At 35.8% G+C, this 14,157-nt stretch overlaps 2 protein-coding genes across 3 annotated transcripts; one reads left to right on the top strand and one right to left on the bottom strand.

Annotated features, from left to right (window-relative positions):
* The first annotated feature begins 2,915 nt into the window (after positions 1-2,915).
* LOC133682772 (formin-like protein 1) lies at positions 2,916-7,898 on the top strand. The gene is made up of 4 exons (XM_062106289.1): positions 2,916-5,283; positions 5,433-5,626; positions 6,046-6,290; positions 6,657-7,898. The coding sequence occupies exons 1-4, from the start codon at positions 3,230-3,232 to the stop codon at positions 7,482-7,484; spliced, it is 3,321 nt and encodes a 1,106-aa protein (XP_061962273.1). The 5' UTR covers positions 2,916-3,229; the 3' UTR covers positions 7,485-7,898.
* A 439-nt stretch (positions 7,899-8,337) lies between these two features.
* On the bottom strand, positions 8,338-11,717 carry LOC133682774 (acyl-coenzyme A thioesterase 2, chloroplastic). Of its 2 annotated transcripts, none has more exons than XM_062106291.1 (5): positions 11,222-11,717; positions 10,428-10,605; positions 9,568-10,037; positions 9,016-9,210; positions 8,338-8,824 (listed from the first exon to the last, which is right to left on the bottom strand). In XM_062106291.1, the coding sequence occupies exons 1-5, from the start codon at positions 11,645-11,647 to the stop codon at positions 8,657-8,659; spliced, it is 1,437 nt and encodes a 478-aa protein (XP_061962275.1). In that variant the 5' UTR covers positions 11,648-11,717; the 3' UTR covers positions 8,338-8,656. The 2 variants fall into 2 exon arrangements, with proteins under 2 accessions (XP_061962275.1, XP_061962276.1); XM_062106292.1 differs by having other exon boundaries at positions 9,016-9,144; positions 11,222-11,714.
* Between the last annotated feature and the right edge of the window lie 2,440 nt (positions 11,718-14,157).

Raw genomic sequence — 14,157 nt, 5'->3', positions numbered from 1 at the left:
TTCATTTTCATATTTCAACACTATGTTTATCGAGAATTGAACCTTGTTATTTACTTTGATTTTCTTTACACAGGAGTTATTATTGTCTTGGAAAAACATCACGGTATTAAGTTAGTGCTCGATTTTACTATTATCCATTTTTTTCCTATCATGTTATTAAATAAAAAATGATTCATCACATTGTTAAAAAAACATGATTATTATGAATCAGACTTCATAATTTATTTTGATTTATTTTTTATAAGGTTATCATGATTTTAAAAAAAAATATCGGTGTTGGGATGGTGCTCGGTTTTTTTAAAATTTATTTATTTTACCATCTTATTAAATAAAAATGATTCCAGAAAAAAAAATAACTATTAAAAATTAAGTTTAATGATTTATTTTAATAATTTATTTTTTTGTTGGTATGAAAAGTAGTGGAATGGTAGCTACAACTGAACAGTTCATTTCATTTCGAGCTGTTTACCACAATTGTGATGAATACTGTAGTGGGGGTGGGTCAATAATTTTTATGAAAAATAATTTATGATTTATTTTTTCATGGCCCTGTACGCGACCGTTTTTCTTGACCTCTAGTTAAGGGCGTAATTGTCGGTAAACTAAACCCTAGGAGTCGTCCAACCTGGAAATATAATTTCACGTTCATGCAGAGCAAAAGCATCCCTATTTCCCTATCTCTAGCAAGATCACATCATTTCATTTTCTTTGTGGTTGTGATGTGATTGGAATTCGATTGCTTTTTCCCGTTTTCAACATCGGGAGGAGGTGGTCCAATGAGGCTAGGGTTACATAATCATTAAACAAACTATATTGCTATTTTAAAAACTTATTTGATTTAACTATTGAATACATAATTATTAAGATGAGCTTGTCTTGTTCGTCCATGATTGGGGCCTTCAAAGGCATCATTTTCATGAAGAAGGGGCTGAATTTCAATTTCAAACTGCCCTGAGAAACAAAATGGCACCGTTTTGCTACGTGGCCTAGGGTTAGTTTAACAATTCTGTAGCAGATCGATTGGTTATTTAGTACACGTAACATTATTATATTTATATAAATATATATTTATTATTTATAAAAATTTAATTTAGTTTACCTTTAATATTTATATCATATTATATTAACGAATCTAGTATTCGATCTATGAATTCAGAGTAGAGATAAAGTTCATAAGATAAAAAAATACTTTGCGAAGGAAATTACAAAGTTATTATTATTATTATTATGAGATTCTTGTTGTATTAAAGTATTGTTTTCTTAAATATTTGTGGTCGATACTCTCTTAAATACTCTATATTTATTAGAGAGGCAGGGGCTGATATATATCATGTTCCTTTTAATATGAAATGAAACAACTGTTCTTGTAAGCTGAAGTATAAGAAATACCTAGAACTAATATATATGTGTTTATCATAAGACATATACATTGAATTTACCTTCATGAGAATTCCACATGAAGAGATCACCTATGTCTATAGAAAAACTCATGTAACAGTCGTGTAAGTAATCTTTAAACTTGAAATCACTAAATTATTTTATATAAAAAAATATTATACTTTAATCCTGTTACATATTATTTTAATTGAGGTGACGAAGGGACAAACATTAAGTATATCATGAACCATATGAAGGTATTTGAGTGATCAAGAGAGTACTTATCATTTAAGGTGAATTAAAAAAAAAATTTATCTGTTCTTAAATAGTATAGACTAAGAAATTCTTAGTTAAGGTGGAATAAGATTTGAAAAGAGTTTCAAATCTTATTCGAACAATCAATAACTATTATGTAGAGAACAAACATGATTTAATATAACATGCATTTTATATGCTTTAATGTTAAATAAGAACAATACTGATAAAATGATATTAATTACATCAAGAAAAATATCACTGAAACTACTAATGACTTTTTTAATATTTAAGAGATTATGATACGTTGTTAAACGATGCACATGATCTTCAAATATAAATTAATCAATTGTTGAATTGATAATAAATTAATTTATTTAATTGGTTTAATTATATTTAATTAGAATTATAATTTATATTTAAGCCATCATATTAAGAACCTAATAAGTCACGCTGCTTACATTAAGAACCATTAATCAGAAATTAAGTGAGATAATTAATAAAGTGTTACTTGATTTAAAATAATTTTAGAAATTAAGCATTAGAATGTATTTAATTCAAATATTATAATTATAGTCTTAGAATAATCAATTAGGGACTTGATTGATTAAAATTTTAAAATTATCCTTAAATAATATATGGATATTATTTAAGGAAAAAATTAATATTTTGCAAATTTATAGGGGTTTTTAAATTTTTCTATAAATAGTAAGTCATGCATCTTATTTTTCAATTGTTGTTATCTATTAAATAGAAAAACTACATAAGTCATAAAATAAAAAACTAGCACTCTAAGCACAATAATCACTATTACTAAATAAAGATTTAAAAGATTTATTAATAGTAGTTCGTGTAGATTATTGTTGGAGGTCGAACAATTAAACAACTTGTGATCTGCGACAAACTCATCTTTTAAAGAATTATTCAAAGCCGAAAAAGATCGGATTTTAAGGTAATAAAATAATTTTGTTTTATTATTTCTGCCGTAAATGATATTCAGGAACCTAATAGCTTATTATATGTTTGTCAAAAACTTAAAATTATTAATTTTTTTATATTTTTAAATTATTTTAATGTAAGATATCAAAAAATAAAATTTAAAAAATAAAAAATATTATTTAAATATATTTGTTAGCGAATATATATATATATGTTTGATATGATGATGTTTTTTGTGAAAAGAAGAAAATTGAGAGTAGAGTCTGATTACGTAGAAAAAGAGCACGCCGTAGAATTACACAACCCAATAAAAGAAGACCAAAAGAAAAGCGAACATATTTTTTTGTAGCTCATACGCAAATTGTCAAAGACTCAAGTCACCCTTTTTCACTTCACTAATAGCAGTAGCAAATACCAGACAAACTCACCAGCAGAATCTTAGCTGGATGCATCACCTCCTCCTCCTCCTCCTCCTCCTTCTCCTCCACACTTTCCCTTCCTCTTCCTTTTACTCTCTCATGATTCAACCCTTTCCCATTTTCCTTTCTCTCGCTCTCTCTTTCAACAAAGCAAACAGTCCCCACAAATCACACCCACAGCACATTTCTTTCCTCCTCCTCCTCTCTGCTCTTGAAACGTAGAGCCGAGACACCACAAAATGCCCACCTCTTTCCTCGCTTCCTCCTTCATCACTATATCACTCTTCATCTTATCCTACGCGCCCCTCCACTTATCCTCCTCCACCACCACTAACCGTCGGATTCTTCATCAACCATTCTTCCCACAGGACTCCATTCCTCCCACCGAACCTCCATCCCCTGCCCCGCCTTCCCCGCCATCGCCACCATCGCCACCATCCCAAATCCCATTTCCCACTCCCACCCCTAACCAATCCCCCTTTTTCCCTTCCTACCCTTCCCCTCCACCCCCCCCGTCCCCTACCGCATTCGCATCTTTCCCAGCCAACATCTCCTCTCTCATCCTCCCTCAGTCCTCTAAACCCAAACCCACTTCCCAAAAACTCCTTGTCGTCGCCATCTCGGCTGTCATCTCCGCTCTCATTGTCTTGGGCATCATCGCCTTTTATTACGCTCGCCGCCGGAGAAACCAAACTAACTTCTCCGACAACAAGACTTACGGTGGATCCAGTAACAGTAACAGACAGTACCAAGTAACTGCAGATACAAGAGCAAGTAGCAACAGCCATAAACTAAGAACCTCTTCAACTAGTTCCGAGTTTCTTTACTTGGGAACTGTAGTAAATTCAACGAGGTTAGATGAAAGCTCCAATGACAACACTAATGTCAGGTCTGATCATCATAAACTGGAGTCCCCGGAGCTCCGGCCCCTTCCACCACTCAACAGGGATAATTCGAGGCAGAATTATGGAAGTGGTAATTTTGATAGGGATGGGAATGAAGAGGAGGAGGAAGAGGAGTTTTACTCACCGCGAGGATCTTCAGGCGGTAGAGAAAGCTCCAGCGGGTCTAGAAGAGGTTTTTCTGTTGCTGCTGCAGGTTTTGATGCAAAAAGTATTGAATCTTCAAGCTCGCATTCGTCTTCCATTTCAGCTTCTCCTGCTCGGTCTCATTCTCTCAGTATTTTTCCGCCAGTAAGTTTGAGTCCCAGACCAAAATCGCCGGAATCTGTTACTGTACTTGCTGCTCAATCGTTGCCACCGCCATCGCCATCAATAATGGATGCTCATAATGAGAGGGAATCTTCTTCATCATCTTGTGCTTCATCTCCATATGCTTCGCCTAAAATTACACTAAATTTGGAAAGAAATGTACTGTCTTCGGCTTCTACTTCTCCTAGAGTGTTGAATGATTTGGATCGAAACAATGTGATTATGCGGTCTCCATCTTTATCTCCAGCTAGAATATTGAATAGCAATTTGGCCCAAAATAGACCTTCTAGCTCACCTTCTTCTGTTTCAACTTCACCTGAAAGAGTACTGAACGATTTGGCTCGATTTAATGTGAATTCTCCGTCGTTGTCCTCTGTTTCTTCATCACCTGATAGAGATTTGGAAAGGACCCCATCACCGAAAATATCAATTGATTTGGATCGAACTGCGCAGTCTCCTTCACTGTCTGTTGCTTCTTCACCAGAAAGAGGTTTCGAGAAGAGCCTACCTACATCTCCAATAGTTTCAAATGTTTTGGATCGAATTGAGATGTCTCCTTCATTGTCTGTAGCTAAGAGCACATTTTCATCTCCCAGAATCTCGAATGTTTCGGATCATACTAAGATGTCTCCTACATTATTGTCTTCACCTTCTTCTTCGCCGGATAGAAAGAGCCCAGATGTATCACCAACAATGACTTCTAGTGTTTTGGGTCTAAATGCAAGAATTAGTAATGTTTTCGAGCAGCTTATGTCAGTTCCGCCTCCCCCGCCCCCGCCCCCGCCCCCGCCCCCGCCAATGCTGCTACCGCGAAGACAATGGGAATCTCCCAGTGTTAATGCATTATCAACACCAACAGACCAGCCAATTTCAAAGCCTCCGGCGCTTATACCACCCTCAAGGCCTTTTGTATTACAAAGCACAACCAATGTATCGCCAATTGAGTTGCCACCTAGTTCTAAAACAATGGAGGATGACGAGGAAACTCCTAAACCAAAGTTAAAGCCCTTGCATTGGGATAAAGTTAGAGCAAGCTCTGATCGTGAAATGGTGTGGGATCATCTGAGGTCCAGCTCTTTTAAGTAAGACTCTGAACCCTGTGTTAGCTATTTACTTTTAATCGGTGTTTTCGTGTTTTTTTTTTTTAGTAAAATAGGTCTAAATTTCTAGTTCAAATATGGATTATATTCTCTTCTCTCCTGAGTAATTGGTTTAATTGGATATTCCGCAGATTGAACGAGGAAATGATTGAGACATTGTTCGTCGTCAATACGCCAAAACCAAAGCCAGCCACTCCTCATTCAGTTAGCCTAACACCCAACCAAGAAAATAGGGTACTTGATCCCAAAAAGGCGCAGAACATTGCAATTTTGCTCCGGGCATTCAATGTGACAATTGAGGAGGTTTGTGAAGGCCTTTTAGAAGGTAAATGTCCATTAATATAGTAGACATGGTCCAAGTGTCTTGTTTTATTTCATGTCTTGGGGTTCTGTCTGGGGAATGAATTCTTGGCATATTTCTTTGATGCTTGAAAATAACCTTTCTAGGCTGTTTTTTTTTTTAACATATTTGACCCGCAGATGAACCAGTATTTTATTGTTGAGGTCTCTTTTCACCATTGCTTAACTTTACTGAAAGATCTTCGGTTGCTTCTGGCCTTTGGACGTACACAATGCATTTAATTTTTATGAGCCAGCCTGCGTTCGATTACATTTGACATCTTGCTTCCATCATCCACTGCTGCTTCTTTCGATCCCTTTTAATTTGTATGATGAGCGTGCAGTGACATGCCCAATTATTTGTTACTGATCCCGCAACTAAAACAGGTCCCACTTGTTATGCAGGAAATGTTGATACTCTAGGAACTGAACTTCTAGAAAGTTTATTGAAGATGGCTCCTACCAAAGAAGAGGAGCGTAAATTGAAAGAATACAAAGATGATTCTCCAACCAAGCTTGGTCATGCTGAGAAATTCCTGAAGGCAGTGATTGATGTACCTTTTGCATTTAAACGAGTGGATGCAATGCTTTACGTAGCCAATTTTGAGTCCGAGGTTGAATACCTCAAAAGGTCCTTTGAAACTCTGGAGGTAAATGGAGTCTTCTAATCCTTTTCCTTTGATTCTTTGTTGCTTCTTTTTGGTTGTGGTATAATTGTGGTCATCAAGCCTACAATTTATGTGCTTGTACATTCCTCAACACCTAAAAACATTTAGTAGCCATTTGGCTCTGCAATTCTCGAGATAGCTGCTCAAACTTATTATGGATGATTGTTGAATGGCCCAAAGGTGCTACCTTGTCAGCTATCCAATAGAAAATTCTGTGCGCTTAGCAATCACCAGTCCTTGTGCTTCTTTCTTTCTAAATTAATCCATGTGATTTCTTGTCATTATTGTTTGGTGTTGGTGGATCTGAGATGTCACTGCCCAAGTCTCATTGGTTTTTCCTTTTTACAGGCAGCCTGTGAAGAATTGAGAAATAGCAGGATGTTTTTGAAACTTTTAGAAGCTGTGCTCAAGACAGGAAACCGCATGAATGTTGGCACTAACCGTGGTGATGCCCATGCCTTCAAGCTTGACACGCTCCTTAAGCTTGTTGATGTCAAGGGTGCAGATGGAAAGACCACACTCTTGCATTTTGTTGTACAGGAAATTATAAGAACTGAAGGTGCTCGTCTCTCTGGGACCAACCACACTCCAAACTCCACTTCCAGTGAAGATGCCAAGTGTAGGAAGCTCGGCCTGCAAGTTGTTTCTGGTCTGAGTTCAGAGCTCGGTGATGTGAAGAAAGCAGCTGCTATGGATTCTGATGTACTTAGCAGTGATGTCTCCAAGCTTTCTAGAGGGATTGAGAATATCAGCGAGGTGGTGCGATTAAATGAAACATTGGGAATGGTGGAGAGCTGTCAGAGATTTTCAGAGTCAATGACGAGGTTCATGAAAATGGCTGAGGGGAAGATTTTAAGGATTCAAGCCCAAGAAAGTGTTGCTTTGTCACTAGTAAAGGAGATCACGGAATACTTCCATGGTAATTCCGCCAAGGAAGAGGCTCACCCCTTCAGAATCTTCATGGTGGTTAGAGACTTTCTTAGTGTTCTTGATCGTGTGTGCAAAGAAGTTGGTATGATAAATGAGCGAACAGTTGTTAGTTCTGCCCATAAATTTCCAGTTCCAGTTAATCCAATGCTTCCAGTTCCTGTAAATCCAACGCTGCCACAGGTTTTTTCTGGATCCAATGCAAGGAAGCAGTGTGATTCCTCCGATGATGAGAGTGCTTCTCCTTAATATTTGTGGCTCTTGTTCATATGAGGGTAAACTTATTGTTGCACCTAGCCAGGAAATGCCTAAGGTGGGTGAATTGGGCAGGTTGGGGTTCTCATGGGTTGGCATCTGGCTTGCCAGATTTCTGTAATTTATTTTTCTTCAATATTTGTATAAATCCATGACAAAGATTTTGTAATTTGCTTTTGTCATATAGATAGTATACGACGAGGTTTTCTTTGGGTGAAGTAGGGCAATATGCTGGCTTGACTCGCAGTCGACAATGGCAATGTCGTCACGTAAGCCTGTCGAAAACTTCAATTATAGGAAAGCTAAGCTGTTCTGTTATGCAAGTCATGAGCATAGGATGTATTCCTGTTGTATACATTAGAACAATCTGTACTGTACCTAATTAGTAATTGTTGTCTTTTTCTGAAATTTTAATCTCTTCATATGTTTGGCAAAAGCATTATATTTATTTCAAATCTCATACAGAACTAACTAGCACTCACAGACCTTGAGAATGACTGGTGTTAACAGCTTACCCTCCCATGGAGCTTCTGTACTCGGTTTTGGTGTGCAAAACCTCAACAACATTCCACAACCTCATGGCCTTCGCTACTGCCACCACTTCCACCACCACTACAACCATAGCCACGACATCATCAATACCCCTATTCATCACCACAACCACAACTATCTCACCATCAATTTACTGCTACCACCGTAATCTAACTCGTAATTTTCTTTCCATGAAATTCTGTTTTCAGTTCAAAGAAGAAAGACAGCTACAATATTTTGAAGTTAGAACCATATTTCCAAGCAATTACTATCGCATTTTCTTTCCCCGTCCAAATAATTAACAGTTAAAGCAATATTAAATTAGGAAGGGGGGCATTTTTTATTTTCCAGTAAAGGCACTGAAACATAAATGTATTTCAAAATATATAAAATAAAGGTGACTAAATTTCACCCCAGGAATTCGTATCCTAGTGATAAGGAAACTAAATTTATCAGGAATTCTTTTTCCATGGTAATACTCATGAATTCATGGATGAGTGGGCTCACCAAGATTGACTAGTTTTTACATCAAGTGAGATTGATGATCCCTCCAATGCGTGGAACTGGACACCAGTCGAGTGGATATAGAGCTATGCCAAATATCTTCGCTTGTCTTTAATTTGTAATATACATTCCTATTTGCTTTTGCCTTCGCCAGATTGCATGGACTCTGCATCCATGTGCTCTAAAATACGGCGTGCTTCTTCCTCTGTTGCAGGAACCACTTTCCGGATCCTAAATCCATTATTTGTGGCTGTTGCCTCTGGACGTGCAGTGAAAGTGAAGTAAAATGTATTCGATACCTGTTTCAAATATGGCCAAGGCAAATAGAAGCACACAATTAAAAAGATAGGAAATATGTGAGGGAAGTTTCATGTTAATTTGAGCTTCAAATCCATACTGTAAAAGTTCTAGACAGTGACCCTTTTCAAGGACTAGCAATTACTCTGAAAGCATTTTCTGTTGTATGAAAGAAAGGAATATGGGCACTTACCTCACTGGACCTCAACTCAGGCCTGGTAACATGGGCAACAACTTCAATGTTGATCAGAGGCTTTTCTGAGTTTTCATGTTCCGTGTAAAGAACACAGGATTTGATGCGTAGGAAGTCTCCAACATCAACCTGTTCACCAAACAAATTTTCTTGATGCAAACTATGACTCCAAATTGATTGCATGGACGATGGAGACTGCAGTTCACATGCACAACTTCTGTAGTTGATATACCTATGAATTCTCTCTCTCTCTCAGAGGTATCTCACACACACACACACACACACTCTTTTAATCACAACCTGTGCAAAGAAATCACCATCTGCAGTTTAAATTTCAAATACAATGTAGTAGTTGAATTGGATGGTTGAACTTCAAGACATTTATATGAGCAAATCATGTCTTAGCTTCAGACAAAAATTTAAACTCAATCAACGATGTAAGGAGATGGTACTTGGGGGAGGTCTAGAGCAGTTGCTTATATTTCATTTTGAGACATAATCAGAATGAAGTAAAAGCTTATGACTGGTGAAAGAAAAGATGCTGGTACTCACAGGTCTTAAGAAATCAACATGATCAACTTCAAGAAAGTAAGGAACCAATCCAGCAAAGGCATAAGCAGTTGAGAAAGCCAACTCGAAAGCCCGATGCATCAAAAACCCTCCAAAGATTCGACCATGTATGTTCCTTTGCTGTGGCTGGCAAATTAAAGAGTTTTCAAGGCATGTATCCCTTAGAAGAATGCTGTTTCTGTCCGCTAAGGCTGGCATGTCACAGAAGATTCGTCCCTCAGCCAACAATGCTTCAAGTCTATTTACGTCCCCATTCTGAATTTCCTTCTTTTTTTCTACACTCTTCCTCTTTCTGAGCTTGCTCCTTGCTTCAGCTTCTTCAAAAAGTGACCTTTCCTTCTCTGTTTCAGGCGACAGCCTATTCACTGGAGCAGCTTTCCCAGTCTTAGAGTCACGGGCCACAAATATGAAGTTGGCTGTCAAAGCTACGGAGTCTGAAGTGTCAGAGCCCTCTGCAAAACAAATTTAGTTACCGTGATTAAGAAATATAAAGACAACGCAAAAAAAGAGCCATTTGATTGGATTTTCAACAATATATTTGGTTAGCCAGATATTAAAACTTCCATGTAGTTTGAGATAAAAGAAAATAAGTGCCATCCTGCTTACATTTCTTCATTCACTTCTTCAAAATGTATGTTGAAGCATTCAGATTGAAAGGATCACACAAGACATCTCACAGCAACAATAAGATTCTTACTAATAGTATAACTAAAGGGCTTAACACTCAAACCCACTTGACAACACTCCATCAGGATCAGTTCTGTCTTGCCTTTTTATTTCCACTCTCTTAAAGTCAAGGAACACTATATCTTAAAGCTAAAGTTGGTACCAGAATAAAGTACCTTTTGTGGACTGAATGACCTCCAGTTGAATATCAATTGATGACCGACCAACCCATATGGCAGAACCAACTATTTTAAGATCGACGTCAACACTAATTGGCTTCTTCAGGACAATCTTATCCACAGAAGCAGTCACCAGCAGCAGTGGCCTTGTTGTGCTATCATCGTCGGAACAGTGCTAATACAACAACAAACAGTCAATCACAAATAGAAAGGAAGATGCATGTGAATTGTATACTGCAATGAAAATTCCATCCAAATTACATGAACTAGCATTACATTTCAAAATATTCAATCATTGTCGAGAAACACTCAACTAACAGACGTAATCATCCAAAAATATATGTAGTTGGGGATTCCACATCAAATTTCTTTACGCATCAAAAACAGGCATACAGAAGATTAAAAAAAAAGCCAACAAACCAAGCATATGATACAGTCCATTATCCATTTCCCATGTCACAGTATTAAAGACAACCAATTTAACCACAACATTGCGAACTTTAAAATTATTATTATTATTATTTATTTAACGGCAAGAGGTATCCTCAACATAGCTTACTCCTCAACCGATATATATATATATATATATATATATATATATATATATATATATATATAAGATTAGGCATAAATCTTGCCTTGAGACCACAGACAAAGAAAAAAGTCAGAGCTTTCATTACAACCTAATCCACCTATTATTCCAGAACAATTCAAAAAACTAACTTTGAATCACTACACAGATAAATTCATTTAAAAGAAGAAGAAATAAGAAAAAGAAAGAAAGGGAGTACCTTGACAGAGATGGTGCCAGCCAAAGCATCAAGATCCTCAAGCAGTTTACCAATCCTAACCTCATTCCAAGGATCCCTATACTGCTCTCTTAAAATATAATCAGTAGAAAAACCATACAAGATTCTAGTACGGCTCTGTTTTGGAGTTTTAGTCAACAATTCACTCTGTGGAGTTGCATCTTCAGGTGGGTCAAGAAGTCTTTCAAAGGTCTTGGACCTTGTTTCCCACAGAGCATTGGTTACTGGTGAATGGTACATTCCAGGGCATAAAGCTATGGGCTTTCGTGTGTGGCCGTTGACGCAAGCAAGGGAGTTGTTGTTGTCAAAGGGGTTGGTCAATGTGGAGACTACAGGGATGGTTCTTGGAGAGGAGGAATTGAATTCCATTTCCTTCTCCAAATTTTGGGAATTGGATTCCTCCTTCATAGATCAGAGATGAAGAAAGAGCGGAAAGTTTGCTTTGGAATTGGGTGTTGATTTGGTAAATAAAACAAGACGACTGTTTTCCAGCTTTGTGGGCCCCTTCACTTCCATAAATGTGGGAATTGCATTCTGATGTTTGCATATTTATTTTAGTTAATGTGTCCGAGTTATCAGTATGCCTTGCAGCGTAGATGATCAGCTGTCTCGGCTTCCATCTGAGAGAGCGGGTTTCAAGTCCCAACAATGGAACTCTTTTGTGTATAGTCTCATGGTTTCAGAAAATGTACTTTAATCCCCATAGTTTTTAATTTCTTTATAATTTAGTCCTTTCATCTCTTTCACGTTTCTTAGGAATTTATTTATTTCTATTTTTGGAAAATAGAGGGAGATAAGACGGGAAAAAATGTATAATAAAAAAATAAGTTGACAATCATCAACCTAAGTTAAAGGATTATTTAATTATTTTTTTAATTTTGATACCTCAAAATTAACTACTTAGCTTTATTAAACTAAAAAGAATTTCCTTCTAAAATCAATTTTTCATGGATATCACCTATTTATCTATATAGTTTTATGGATTGTATGTATTTTTAAAATGCAAAGAATTTGTTTAATCAAAATATATATAATTGTATTTTGAGATTTTCAAAATAATAAGACTGTTTTATCAAATATTATGTAATTGTATAATTTATTTATGTAATATCTTTATATTAAATATTACACATTTGCATCAATTTAAAAATAAAATAAAATAAAATAAAAGTAATTGTTGGGAGAATGCAGTACAGGTTGAGGATGGATACAACATAAATAAATTACATGGTCATATACATTTATGTATTATGGATTTCAATTTTGCTGCTCAGCTGCCATGTTTATTCCAATTTGTCAACAACTATATACAATTTACTCTTCTACAGGAGGATCTACCCAACGACATTGTTTTTTTTATTTACGTGAGTGTCCGGGCCAGCTTGCGCGCACCACGACTAGTCCCACGGCCCACTGAACACCCTGCAAATCCAGTGGACATGTAAGGCACCGCGGGGATGACAAACATGCATATGAGGACTCGAACCTAGGAGTAGTGGAAGGAGACAAGCCCCTTCCACCGCCAGGCCAACGACATTTATCTTTAATTAGCCGAACGATGGGCCTCCATTTTAAAAAAAAAATTAAATGTAAAATTCAAAAATATTTTCGGGACGTGCCCTTGAGCATACAACACACTGTATGAATATTGAGCATACAACACACTTTATGAATATTTAAATTGAAATATTGTTGATGATATAAGTTTTCACAACTTAATTTATGATTCCTCAAAATTGTTTTTTTTTTAAAAGAGAGAAATGACTTGGTTAGCAAGGAAAAGATGAAGAGAGATTTAAATGTATAAATGAGTGAGAGATGAAAAAACCAAACTATATCTTTGATGAAAATGGAAACTCAATTACATCCTTGAAGGACCTAAATGTAACAGTATCAAACTTGTAAGCTCAAATTATATCACATATATTCGTAGTTATCAATTTTTTTTCATCTATATATTTTCCTGAAATTTCGGTAGAGTTTCCTTTGTATTCTTTAGATACCAAGTTATCGACTCAATCATTTCTCAACTTGTAACATCAATCACAATATCAATCCCATCATTTGAACTTCCAAAACTCAAGCATATTTCAATATCTCAATTCTATTTTATATAAAACACTATGATAAAAGCTAACAAATTCATAACATGCATCATCTCTTTCTCTCTCTTTTTTAAAGGTATTTGCGCTCAAAACTATAAATACAACCAACCATAATTCAACTTAATAATAATAACATTATAAATTACATCATACACAAGATAATAAGTTAAACATTATAATTTTTAGATATGACAATATATTACAACAAAATATTAGTTCTTCCAATTAGATTAATCACATAACAAAATTATTCATCTAAGCATCTACATCGAGGGTGCGATGTATCTAAAAAACATAATCGCATTAAACATGATTGAAATTGCATATTTCAATAAGTAATTGATTAAGGACTAACTATTCTTGTACATTAAAATGATTTTCATATCATCGAATAAATTGTCTTATTTTCTTTTTGAAATTTCTAATTTCATAAATTCTCTTCTAGACATAGAGATAAATCTACCAAGATAAAAATATCAAGAGTATCTCCCACAAACCCGCATATTTAACTTCAAAACAAAGTTTTACAATTAATCTATTTTACATCGAGTGATTATCCTATTAATTTGTAAGTTAATTTTCTTAACATGACCATTCAACTAGGCATTAATTCCAATAACCAGGAATTAATGCCTATTAATTTGTAAGTTAATTTTCTTAACATGACCATTCAACTAGGCATTAATTCCAATAACCAGGAAATAATTTTTCAAGGCTTGCCCATTCACCAGGACATTATTTCTAGTAACCATGAAATAATTTTTTAAGGCTTGCCTATTTAACATGACATTATTTTCAGCAACCAACACTAAA

Source organism: Populus nigra, chromosome 2, assembly GCF_951802175.1.
Source record: "Populus nigra chromosome 2, ddPopNigr1.1, whole genome shotgun sequence".
Taxonomy (NCBI): domain Eukaryota; kingdom Viridiplantae; phylum Streptophyta; class Magnoliopsida; order Malpighiales; family Salicaceae; genus Populus; species Populus nigra.
Note: the sequence above shows the minus strand (reverse complement) of the source record. Positions and strands in the feature narration are given on the sequence as shown.

Bases quoted from the DNA above. Each gene is read 5' to 3' on its own strand.
- LOC133682774 (XM_062106291.1), bottom strand. From the start codon at position 11,647: ATGAAGGAGGAATCCAATTCCCAAAATTTGGAGAAGGAAATGGAATTC. The intron at 10,606-11,221 runs GTACTCCCTTTC...TTGTTGTATTAG, and splicing joins CTGGCACCATCTCTGTCAAG to CACTGTTCCGACGATGATAG. The intron at 10,038-10,427 runs GTACTTTATTCT...TTTGTTTTGCAG, and splicing joins GGTCATTCAGTCCACAAAAG to AGGGCTCTGACACTTCAGAC.
- LOC133682772 (XM_062106289.1), top strand. From the start codon at position 3,230: ATGCCCACCTCTTTCCTCGCTTCCTCCTTCATCACTATATCACTCTTC. The intron at 5,284-5,432 runs GTAAGACTCTGA...GATATTCCGCAG, and splicing joins CTGAGGTCCAGCTCTTTTAA to ATTGAACGAGGAAATGATTG. The intron at 5,627-6,045 runs GTAAATGTCCAT...CTTGTTATGCAG, and splicing joins TTGTGAAGGCCTTTTAGAAG to GAAATGTTGATACTCTAGGA.